Source organism: Cyprinodon tularosa, unplaced genomic scaffold (genome assembly GCF_016077235.1).
Source record: "Cyprinodon tularosa strain WSP-4 unplaced genomic scaffold, ASM1607723v1 ctg258, whole genome shotgun sequence".
Taxonomy (NCBI): domain Eukaryota; kingdom Metazoa; phylum Chordata; class Actinopteri; order Cyprinodontiformes; family Cyprinodontidae; genus Cyprinodon; species Cyprinodon tularosa.
In genome coordinates, this window is record NW_024038957.1 from 616,050 (window position 1) to 628,517 (window position 12,468).

Below are 12,468 nucleotides of genomic sequence, written 5' to 3' on the forward strand. Positions count from 1 at the left end.
CTGGTAAAAGTGGAAGAACTGATTAAACTTCTTTACTCAAGTAAAAGTAACAAAGTACAGGCTTGTAAATTTACTTAAAGTATAAAAGTAAAAGTAGAAACCACTTTTTTCATGCCGTTGCCTACATTTTAAATGGATGTCTGCCAATAGGACTAGATCTCCGTTGTGTTCATTTTCAATCATCTCGTCGTCCATGCTACTATGCTAACGCCACCGCCACCAAGCTGCAATGATTTGCCGCAAATGAATACCGCCGAATCTGTCGATTCATCTTGTAGTGGTGCGTCAAATGCAATGTAGATTCCCATCCAATTAGATTGAATTTGGTATTGATGACGTGAAAAATAATAACGGTAACTCCATTGAAATGATTCAAAACTAAAGTAACGAGCCAATTTTTTAAAATGTAAGGAGTAGAAAGTACAGATATTTGTGTAAAAATGTAAGGAGTAGAAGTAAAAAGTCGCCATAAAAGTAAGTAGTAAAGTAAAGTAAAAATATCAGAAAAATCTACTTGAGTACAGTAACGAAGTATTTGTACTTACTTCCCATGTCTGCTTGTGGAGAACCACAGGGTTCAGTGCCAACGCCACTTTTCTATTCTACCATTTATGCTTCCAATGGGTTAAATTATCAGACAGAAGGGATTTATTTTTCCAATGTTATGCTGATGATTTACTGATGACTCTAATAGGTTAGATAGACAGGTATATGCTGAAGACATAAACACCTAAATGACTTTACATTTTTGGCCTTTGAATTAAAACGAAAGAAGTAATCATCCTTTGAGCAGTCATTTAAAAAACTGCTCAGTCTGTCTCTTTATCAGGATGTATTTAACGGGTTTCCAGTAATAATGTGAATAAGCTTGGTGAAACTTTTTAACTAGACATGTCATTTTAGTCCGGTATTAAACAGTTCTGTTATCTAGGAGTTATTTATTTATTCTCTTGAATTTCCAGAGGATTAAAAATATACTGTCTGGGATTAAAATAACATAGGCCTTAGAAATGTTACTTAAAGCTGTACTATGTTTATTTTTAACAATCAGGAAGTCCAATAAATGCTGATGCCTTAAGCTGATCTAAAATGCCACAGCTAGAGAGCTTCTAAAAATGAAAAGAGATTTTTTTATTCAATTCAATTCATTTTATTCATTTTGTGCCAACTAACAACACATGTGATCTTAAGGCACTTTATAGTTCACCAGATCATCCAGTCAGATTGATTCAAAGTTTTCTATCTAAGTAAAACCAGTTGCTTGCATCGACTCATTGACTCAAGGCAATCCCTCACACCAAATATGCATGCAGCGACAGTGGAGAGGAAAACTCTCTTTTAACAGGAAGTCTCCAACAGAACCACGCTCAATGTAAGCAGCCATCTGCTGAGACCGACTGGGGTTCCGCTTCCTTTCACCGGCCTCCTGATAAATCTAGAATCAGATTTAGATTCTTCTTCTCCAATATAATCCAGCACTATAATAGTCCCAGACTCAAAAAGGGATTTTGCTTCCAGACTAAAGGTTTACTAGTGGTTCCTAGAATTTCTCAAACTAGAATGGAATGCATATATTTTACTTATCAGGCTCCTCTCATGTGGAACCAACCTCCAGTTTTAATCTGTGAGACAGACACCCTGTCTACTGGGATTAAAATATTTTTTAAAAGAAGCTTAAAGTTAAGAGCTATCTCCATAGTTATGCTGCTATAGGCTTTAGTTGCTGGAGGACTTGGCTTTCCATTTTTTGGACCCTGCTACCTAGAGGTGATCATGGCATGAGTGTTTTGATTCGATAAATGTCCCGATACTTGGGTCACAATACGATATTATCACGATATTGCAGTATCACTATATATTGCCATATTTTCCCCAGCTATCAAAATCAAATGATGAGATAAAACAGCAAGTGTTGTATATTTTCATCAGAAAATATTGATTAGGTATTATTATCCATGTTGTTTGGGGTTTTCTTCCACTGTGACTGCCTCAAATACAGATTTGGTGCTGCACGCAAAGTTAAAGGGCTCCACAGCGCTTTCTGCCAGAGTGGTGGTGCAGAGGTAGCCCATTTTCCCATCAATGTTTTATGTAAACATTTTATTTTTTTAAATCGATACAAAGAAGTGAAAGATCGATATTATATTGGGCAGCCGAATACCACGATATATCGCAAAAACGATTTTTTCCCACCACCCCTACTGCTACTAGGGATGTTTCGATCCGATATTTTTATGCTGATGATAAAACACTCTGCTTCTGTTAAGCGTTTCTGAAAATCGTTGGTTAATTTTATGTGGGTGAGTTGTTTTCATTCCTTTTGTTGTTTTCTGTTCCCTGTTTTCGCCTTTTCCGACATTCAACAGTATAAAATAAGTGCTAAAAGCTGGTATGATTCATGCTAATAATAACGGTGTCAGCCAATTTTGGTATTGAATCACAAATGTAAAAATTGAATAGGAACATGCCCACCTGCTACATTGTCCAACTGCCCTCCAGTTTAGGATTAATGCACTTTTTTTCTCGCTCTGTTTTTTTCCTTATAGTAACTACATCTTGCCTTGCCCTCTGTTTAACCCTGATACTCTGCTGGAGGGGGGGGGGGGTGTCAGCTGCCAACAACTTGATGTTCTGCTTTTATAGATGACAAATTTAGCCCTGTCTTTTTAATGTTAAACTCCATTTCTCTTCTGGTCTTTGGCTGAGGTTTTACAGCACTGTTCTTTTTTTAATCGCATATAATTGAAAACTGTCTCAGTTCACCTGTTTTTCTCTCCTAAATGAAGCCCTTAATAAGCTTTTGATTTATGATTTGGATTAATTCAAATTATGTAAAAAAAACTTTTCCATCAGAGGAGACTGTCAACTTTGCAAACGTCTGCTTGCTAGAAAGTAGCTAAGGTTGGTTCCGCCTGACGTTCAGGTGGCGCAGTGGTTAGCGGCACGACCCATGTATGGAGGCCTTAGTGCTGGACTCGGCCGACCCCTGTTTAATCCGACCCGTGGTCCTTTGCTGCAAGTCTCTTCCCCTCTCTCATACCTTTCCTGTCAGCCCACTGTCAGAAAAACGAGTGCTGTAAAAACAACAACAAAAAAATCGTTGGTTCCTTCTTACCAGAAACTGCAGGCGCTGTCTTTCTGACTCCGGTGTGAACTCTGCTGACATAGGGATGACTTCCCCAGCTCGTACAATGATTGCTCTGAGGGAGAGGGGCAAAGTACTGTTTAATTAAGCTGACATGGTTTGATGACATGCAAACAACAATAAATACATGCAGCATGTGGCAAACTCATTTTGCTTCATCCAACTGTGCGAGTCACACCTGCTGTCCCCTGCGTTCCCAACGTACAGCTTCCCTTGCAAACAGGCGACCATTAGAGCGGTGCATCCGCCCGAGATGTTGAACGATGCCTTCTCTTTCTCGATCTGCATATCCTGAGACATGATAAAATACACATGATGTAGGCCAAAAGCCTGACCCAATAATTTGTCTCCTGTCGGCACAGCTTTTATATATACCGTAACTTTCGGACTACAAGCCGCGACTTTTTCCCCATTTTTCGACCTTGCGGCTTATATAACAATGCAGCTTATCTATGGACTCTTACAGCTAACGGCCACTAGCGTAATACCTAAATCTATGGATTTTACCATCCACCATGTTGACGTCACATTTGCTTCAACACACAAGTACGGTAGCTAATAGTCCGGCTTATAGTCCGGCACGGCTTGTATATGTACAAATCATTCAATTTAGCTTCTGCGGCTTATATTCAGGTGCGGCTTATAGTCCGAAAATTACGGTGTATACATATATATATATATATATATATATATATGTATATGTAACAAAAGTAATTTCCCTCTAGGATTATTTAAGTATTTCTGATATATATATATATATATATATACCGGTATATATAAATAAAAATTGCAGGTGTATAACTATGCTGGCTACAGATGGATAAATGGAATAAGACCCTTGTCCGATTCTAAACTTTTCCAGACTGTATAATAATCCAGTTCATGCTTGAAATCTGCCATGAAGTCTTTATTAATAGCGGCAGAGTGAGTTCATTTATCAGAGGTACTTTCAGCCAAAACCAAAGACCTAAAGGGAAGGTTTACAGGATCTGCTGGTTATTCCAGCAGCTAATTAGCCCCAATTTATATGGCGCTAATTAACCTGAAAATAATTTAAAGAAAACCATGCGATCAGTCCATTAAGTAGATGAATAATTGCTCTTTAACTCAGTTAGTCAAAGCACCAACATACTATATATCTGAGCCCAGCTACCTTTTTTGGCTTATCTAATCCTTTCATACAATGTCAGTCTTCTCTGACATCTTAATAATTTCCAAACAGAAGCCGTAAGCTGTTCCTGGAATATAAATTGGGCCCCCAGGCATTTCTTTCCCATCTCTCTGTCTCTATCAACAGGCTGGTTGGAAATCCCATGAGACTAGATGAGTCTTTTGAAAGCGTATTGCCCTCTGCACCTCCATCCAGATGAGGTGATTAGGTGTTGCAGTAAAAGAATGTTCCCCTGGACAGGTGTGCAAACAGGCAGTCGGAGTGTGACCGGGTGTATTTCCCTCAGTCTTCACTCCTGACAATCACTGCCAGGTACAGGTCAAGAGGATATGGTGGAGCATTAGGCGGAGGGGGAACTAATGTGTCCCTCAGACTCTATGAATTATGAATCCACAGTGAGCCATGCATATTTATCTGCAGCGCCTCTGGCTGCAGGCGAGGCTTTAATAATGAAAATGCCAGCACAAACATCGACACCTTCCTCCCCACAGGTTCAGGCAGGAACGACGTGACAACAAAGATAAATAACCAGAGGGCAGAGATATGTGCAAATCCCAAATACACTTCGCCCATGCTGCCAGTTCACTGTTTACATACGGCTAAAAGCCTTCATTATTTCTGAGGGAAAAATCCCACAAAGGACTCCTACATTAAACCTACATGGCTGAGTATGAAAAAAAAACAACCTAATAATACTAATACAGGAATGAAGCACGGCAATAAACAATGTTGTCATTTATATTTAATTAAAACCATTTCTTGGTTTTAATTGTTATTCCTATGAAAACAAAATGGTCAAAATATGATTTATTCCCCTAGAAAGGTAAGTATTGGATTCGTCACAGTAAAGATACGAGAAACAGTACAAACAGAAGCCTGCAAAGATATTTATACCTCACAGTTTTGTATTACAGCACAAGCTGTGTTAACATGCAAAGATGTGAAAGAAACTGTTTTAGTCAGATGAGGCAATATTTAAGCGTTCTGTTCAACAGACAAAATGTGGGATTGACAGAAAACCCACACTGCTCATCGTCTTGAACACATCATCTGTGCTCTTTAACACTAAATATACATGCTTATTTGTGAAGCTGATATTCTTTATCTTTCTCCATTAAATGACAGTGCTGAAACCATGATAAGGATGATAAAAACAAACATTAACAATGAATAGCAATGCATGCACCTAACGTGATCTTAAAACATGGCCTCTGAATGCATCAACGAATCAGCAAATTAAACAAAGCTGGTCGATGAATCGGTCCACCTCTACAGGAGGTGCTTTATATCTGCCACCTTATGCCATTCAAAACAATTGTTTCACTGTGGAAAAGTTGACCTAATACTAGGCCCTGGTGTGAGAGACACCTACTGGCCACAGAAGGTCACTGCGGCATATGTAGACAAACTGGCAGACTTGATATTCTCATATCACTATGACAGGCTTGATCTAATATTCCAGGGAGATATTGGCCAGATACACTTTACGTTGAATATAAAGTTCTGATAATGACTCAATAATGAGCTCAACTCTTTTCTTATGATTAATTTAATCACAAAGGTGGGATTTTCTTAAAATGTTTAGACATTTTGCAGAAGCTTGAAAGCTTATGTTGTTTGCAAAACTTCCTTTGGACTTTTCAAGGAAATCAAAAAATCTATGAGCCCTAAAAATCAGGAAATGGGAAGAAATATGTTATGGAACAGCGAGGGGCAGAGAAGGAGGCTGTCAGGAAATGATGGAAAACCCTGACGAAAAACGGTAGTGGCAGGTAATTAACCGAATTAATCATTTTTAACTAATTAGTCAAAGCTGAGACATAACACAGGCAAGTGAGGCAGCGCTCAGGAAAGTGGTTTGGAAAACTGGTTAACACCGGATTATTTAAAGCCGCTAAAATAACATCCAGTCATAGCCAACCTCAACATAAACTCCAGATAAAGTGCTGTACTTCTGACAGCAGATGGTGTTCACACCATCCTAAAAATGCAAACTTTCAGCTATTGGATTTGGATTTAATGTGACAGAAAGCAGAAATCAGTGCCAACTTTTAAAGTGGATGATTAAGAAAACATTTAAAAGGTCAAATCTGAAAAACCTGCCATACCTTAATATTCGACCCCTTTATTTTGACACCCCTTAAAAAACGCACAACATATCTTGCTCTTCATTCATTGTCTATTTACTGTTAATTAAAAAGGTGACCTAAATGGGTTTAAAATGCTGCAGGTAAATTCAGTACCTCTCCACTGTTTTTCGGGTTTTTCCTCAGGTCTCCTCCCAGTTGATGTGCTTGGAAAACCTCAAAACAGAAGCTGGACAAAAACCAGCAAAACCATGTGAACCTGCATGATGTGCATGAAGGAAAACAATGATCGTCACCCGTCCCCATGGTGAAGCATGAGGGTGGCAGCATGATACTGTAGAGTCTCTTAGTCAGAGACAGAAGAGTTGATCAGAAATGATGGGAACATGGGTGGAGCGGCTATATTTAATCAGAAATTCATGGCGGGACTCAACTTTTCAACAAACTTTCTCTGTTTTTTTTTTGTTTTTTTTAATGTGCTGGAGCTTTTCTGCTGAACAGAAACAAGCAAACATTTTAATCCGTAAATGTGCAAAGCTGGTGCCAAAAAACCTGCAGCTGACATGCTCTGACAGGTAGTTTAACAGCAATGTTTATAACTATGGAGGTCCAATCCTGCCATAATCAAAAATACATACAGAAATATAAAATTGCCTGAAAACTAGCTAATAATATGAATTGTGAGCCATTAAATGTGACAAAATAATAATAAAGATAAGATATTTCTTCAACAATTGATCAATAATTCAAATAAAATATATATTTTAACCTCCTCTTTTATTATGAAATTTCTTCTTTTTTTTACTCGTTTATTGTATTTATTGTTTCAGAAGTATCTTGCTTTTATTACTTTGTCACATTTAAAGGTTAACAAATTCATATTTTTAGCTACTTTTTCAAGCAATCTTATAAGGGAAGTGGTGGCCTAGTGGTTAGGGCATAGGGCTTTGAATCCTGGGATTTGAAGTTTGATCCCCCACTCCCACAGACTGCCACTCTGGGTCCCTGAGCAAGACCCTTAACCCCACACTGCTCCCCGGGCGCCGTACAATGGCAGCCCACTGCTCCCCAAGGGGATGGGTTAAATGCAGAGATAAATTTCTCCAATGTGAGATCAATAATGTTCAATTTATTTATCAAATCCTTTATTTATTTCTATATGTATTTTTAATTATGGCAGGATTGGTCCTCCACAGTTTACTGCCTTCTAGAATTGAGGACAAAATAATTTGAACAATTCAATTTTCTGTTTAAAGATGCCACATTTAATCTTGTTTTTTATTTTACTGGAGCCTCTCCAACATGTTTCTGTGCCACACAACTAACTTCCTAACAGCCTGATTAAAGTTGAGAGGATTTATGGGGCTATGAGGAAAGCAAAAAATGCAATGCAAGAGTTTTTGTTCCAAGAAAGTTAGGGGTTTAAATAACTGTATGGAAATGGTGTGTGAAATTTAAATGTTAAGGTTAGGAACTAAGTTATCAGTGACCACAGAGAGAAAAAAAAGACTTTGAAGAGGACACTGGAAACAGCCTAAATGTTCAAAATCTGTATATATTGTTTTCTCAAACTATCATATTTCTGTGACGTAAGACGTTAAAACATGACTGTGACAATGAAACAGTACAAATAACTGCATCTTGAACAAAGACATTATAAATTACAAAACAGGAGCAAATCCATCAACACGGCTTTGACTACATTTATTTATCATTAATAGGTCTAATATTTGCATAAACTCTGACTGCTAATTAATCCCCTTCAGCAATCTTTTTCTGTACAACCAATCTGGTAAAAAAAAATTAATAAAAATAGTATACTGCCACCCAGTGGTCAAGATACGAAAACACCTCATGTCTCTGTGCCATTTTAGAGCAGAGCTTGTTATACTGCAGGTTTTTTTTTTATTAATTTGGTGGGAAAGTTAGCTGAAATGTTTAGATTTATTATTTTTATTTTGTATCTGGGCTCTTAAAATTGGAAAAATATTAACACTGAGCTTCACAGGAAAATATTTAATTTCAAGTAGCAGCTGAAAAACCTGTAATCCTCTTTCTAGGCTGCAGCATAGCAACACTGTAGACCTCATATGTACCTTTGCAGCAACATGATTATGATTTTTTAAAGGTCAAACACTGTCGCTGCTATTTTCTATTTCCACCACAGGAACAGCAAACAGTCAGACGGCAGAGAGATGAACAAAGCCATAAATACAATAAAGTTTGAGAACATAAAAAATAATACAATACAATGATTTGCTAAAAAAGCAAACGAAATAAACAAACCAACGGAAGTGGATTATTCTGATTCATTAGAATCTATCATGATTTGTGTAAAAGATGAGCCTCCCAGTAAGGCTCTGTTTACAAGAGTGGGGCAGCGTTTACTACTTCATCAACAACTGCATGAGCAAATAGTCCAACCATTTTACAAATGATGTTTATCAACATAAAACTCCATAGAAATGAGAGATTTTCTTATCTATAGTCTGTATTATTACCTAAAAAACTGAATGGGGAGAAATATCTCCACTAAAAGAGTCAAGGCTGAAAACTGCATTAAAAAGCAGCAACCTTCCACAGCTGAGGAGGCACTGCATTAAAAACCAACATCATTTTGGAACAACTATAACCACAGTGCCTCTGAAACCATTGTCAGTTAGCTATATATATATATATATATATATATATATATATATATATATATATATATATATATATATACTGTATATATATATATATATAAATATATATTAGGGATGGGACAATTTATGAAAACCGTCCGAACCGTTCGGTTCAACGGTCTCGGTTCGATTCGCGTGTGTTTCGTTCGGTTCATGCGCTGCTCCTTTTTCTCATAGGTGAAGCGTTTTTACACTCCAGAGCAGAAGGTGGCGGTACTGCGACAAAAGTCAACCACCAGTAGTAAACAAGAAGAAGAAGAAGCGAAGCAGCGTAGCCGGGTGTAGCAGGGAAAAAAGCGAGTGGGAAAGAACAGAAGTTGGAAGACGCGCCAGCAGCACTTTATAGGTCTGCTGTATGGGAGCGCTTTGCATTTAGAGTGACCTACGATGACGGCGGAAAGAAAGTTGTGGATAAAAGTGCAACAGTGTGCTAGCATTGTGCAACACGTTTTGTTTACGCTAACAGCAACATGACCAACATGTCATGCTAACCCCGAAATCCCTCATACTCCGTCAGCGCTCCGTTCCGCTGCGCTCCAGACCGGCTGCTCAAAGCAAAGCCTACAGCCTCCACTGAGGCTCCCGTCCGCTCCCCTCTGAGTCCCTTGGAGATGGTAGAGAGCATGCGCGAGATCATTAAATTAAAAGCAGCAAAACATGCGGAAATGATCCATGGTTTCTGCGGATCATTAAAAATAATTACAATCCATTATTTTTTGGGGGATGTTTTCATTAATTTCATACATTTTTATGGGATTTCGGTGTAAAAATCAACATATACCGAATCAAACCGAACCGAAAGCCGTGACCAGAAACCGTGAATCGAACCGAACCGTGGATTTTGTGAATCGTTCCACCCATATATATATATATATATATATATATATATATATATATATATATATATATATACACTACCGTTCAAAAGTTTGGGGTCACATTAAAATGTCCTTATTTTTGAAGGAAAAGCACTGTACTTTTCAATGAAGATAACTTTAAACTAGTCTTAACTTTAAAGAAATACACTCTATACATTGCTAATGTGGTAAATGACTATTCTAGCTGCAAATGTCTGGTTTTTGGTGCAATATCTACATAGGTGTATAGAGGCCTATTTCCAGCAACTATCACTCCATTGTTCTAATACAATGTGTTTGCTCATTGGCTCAGAAGGCTAATGGATGATTAGAAAACCCTTGTGCAATCATGTTCACACATCTGAAAACAGTTTAGCTCGTTACAGAAGCTACAAAAGTTCTTGATCAGTTCGAGTTAATGAGTCGATGCAATCAACTGGTTTTCCTTAGAAAACTTTGAATTAATTTGACTGTATGATCTGGTTGAACTGTAAGGTGCCTTGAGATGACGTGTTGTGCATTGGCACTAAATAAAAAAGCTGAATTAAATTTAATCAAGCCCTTACAGTAACTCACCATATCTTTGAAGGCGTTTTCTATAGCTCCAATAACCAGGCTCTCTTGTGAAACTTTTTTTTCAGTGAAGAAGCGCGTTGGTTGGGTGCTGGGGGAACCAGGTGCCCCTGCAGCACCGCGTAGTGATGTGGCCCTTGATAGGGCACGGTGGGATGTTGCGGAGAGGAGGTGATTGACAGGTTCATCATCCAGGCATGTGGGTGGCAGCAGGTTGGGTGCACACAGAAACTCCATCACCTCCTGGAGGTGCAGGGCAATGTGATGATGGAGAAGACGGGACGCCATGACAGCAGCTCCAGAGCCGGCGTGACCGTCAAATAACGCCCAGTAGTGAAAGGTTAGGTCCTCTGAACCATCCTGGATGTAAGGAAATAGAAATATACATTGACAACAGCAATACCTGGGAAGTTAAAAAAAAGTCACATTTTCAACAAGTTAATTCGGTATTTTTTTTAAAGCTAATTGGATGTACAGCAATTCTAATTAATCATGGTTGTGGGGTACCAGAGGGTAATAAGAATACCTTTTGAAAAGAAAAACAACAAAACATTTTCAACCCATAAATAGAAATGTGTTCGATTTTTTTTTTATGAAAGAGGGATTTAATCTCAGACTTCCTGGAGAAATTTCTATTAGGATTTCAGAGCATCTTTAAGAATACATACCAATATGAATACATATGAATAAGTAATTCCTGCTATCCTTTTTTGCAGGATTTGTTTTCTTCTTTTAAAGATTTTTTCAGTAGGTTTTTCTAGGCTACATTATTCTGCTACACAGTACAGTTTTACTAAAAGGAACACAAAAATTAACACAAAATCTAAATTTCCACCATAAATTTTCCAATAGGGGATGGTCCTTTCACTTAGATGTCACATAAATAGAGTGACACATCACATGCTTTCTAGAATGCAAAGTAAAGCAATTCTGCCTTTTCAACATAAATGGTAAATTGCCTGTAATTATATGGAACTTTTTCAAGTCAAGGGACTTGACCAAAGTGCTTTACACAACTTTCCGTAATTCACCCATTCACACACACACACTCACACTCACACACCAATGGTGGCAAGCTACATTGTAGCCACAGCTGCCCTGGGGCTCACTGACAGAAGCGAGGCTGCTGTACAATGGCGGCATCGGGTCCTTTGACCCCCATCAGGGCAAACTCCTTCATCCAACGCCACTGTGGTATCAGTAGGCTGTCGCACACTGCTGTTAAGCTAGCAAAAAAGTTTAATTTTGAAAATGGAAATTTAAACGTTATATTGAAAATTTCTTTGAGACACCAAGCTCAATTGTACACATAAAATGTAGACAGATATAAAAGAAAATCGTCATAGACTATAACAAATACGATACACATCCTTAGAGGAGAATCTTTAAGGAAATAAAACCCCTTCTGAAGAAAAACATTAACAACAAACACCCTTAGAGAAAGTAAGCCAAATCCAAAGAAAATTTTTCAAGTCTAAAAACCATCTGAAGGTTAAAAAAAATTACTTTAAGAACACTTTGACTAAACTTTAAAAAACTACTTAAAGCAGAGCATAAAGTTGAGATCTTCAATCCTCCTTTCTTATGTAAAATTCTTGAGAAAGTAGTTGCCAAACAAGTGTGCGATCACTTCCACCATAATGAACTTTTAGAAGAGTTTCAGTCTGGCTTTAGAGCTCATCATAGCACTGAAACAGCTCTGGTGAAAGCCACTAATGATATTCTCATGGCCTCAGATAATGGACTTGTATCTGTGCTCGTCCTGTTGGATCTTAGTGCTGCATTTGATACAGTTGATCATAATATTCTTTTAGAAAGACTTAAAGACTTTGTAGGAATTAAAGGAACAGCACTAGACTGGTTTAAATCTTATCTATCTGATCAATTTCAGTTTGTTCACGTTAATGATAGATCTTCAACATGCTCAAAGGTTACCTGTGGAGTACCACAG

At 37.9% G+C, this 12,468-nt stretch overlaps 1 protein-coding gene across 1 annotated transcript in view; it reads right to left on the reverse strand.

Annotated features, from left to right (window-relative positions):
* The window catches only part of ppm1h (protein phosphatase, Mg2+/Mn2+ dependent, 1H), a 61,138-nt gene that overhangs the window by 26,582 nt on the left and 22,088 nt on the right, over positions 1-12,468 (reverse strand). Inside the window, exons 3-5 of the mRNA XM_038288569.1 lie at positions 10,521-10,877; positions 3,324-3,436; positions 3,116-3,200 (exon numbers count right to left, since the gene is read on the reverse strand). Coding sequence (XP_038144497.1) covers positions 3,116-3,200; positions 3,324-3,436; positions 10,521-10,877 — 555 coding nt within the window. The remainder of the gene's footprint in view (positions 1-3,115; positions 3,201-3,323; positions 3,437-10,520; positions 10,878-12,468) is intronic.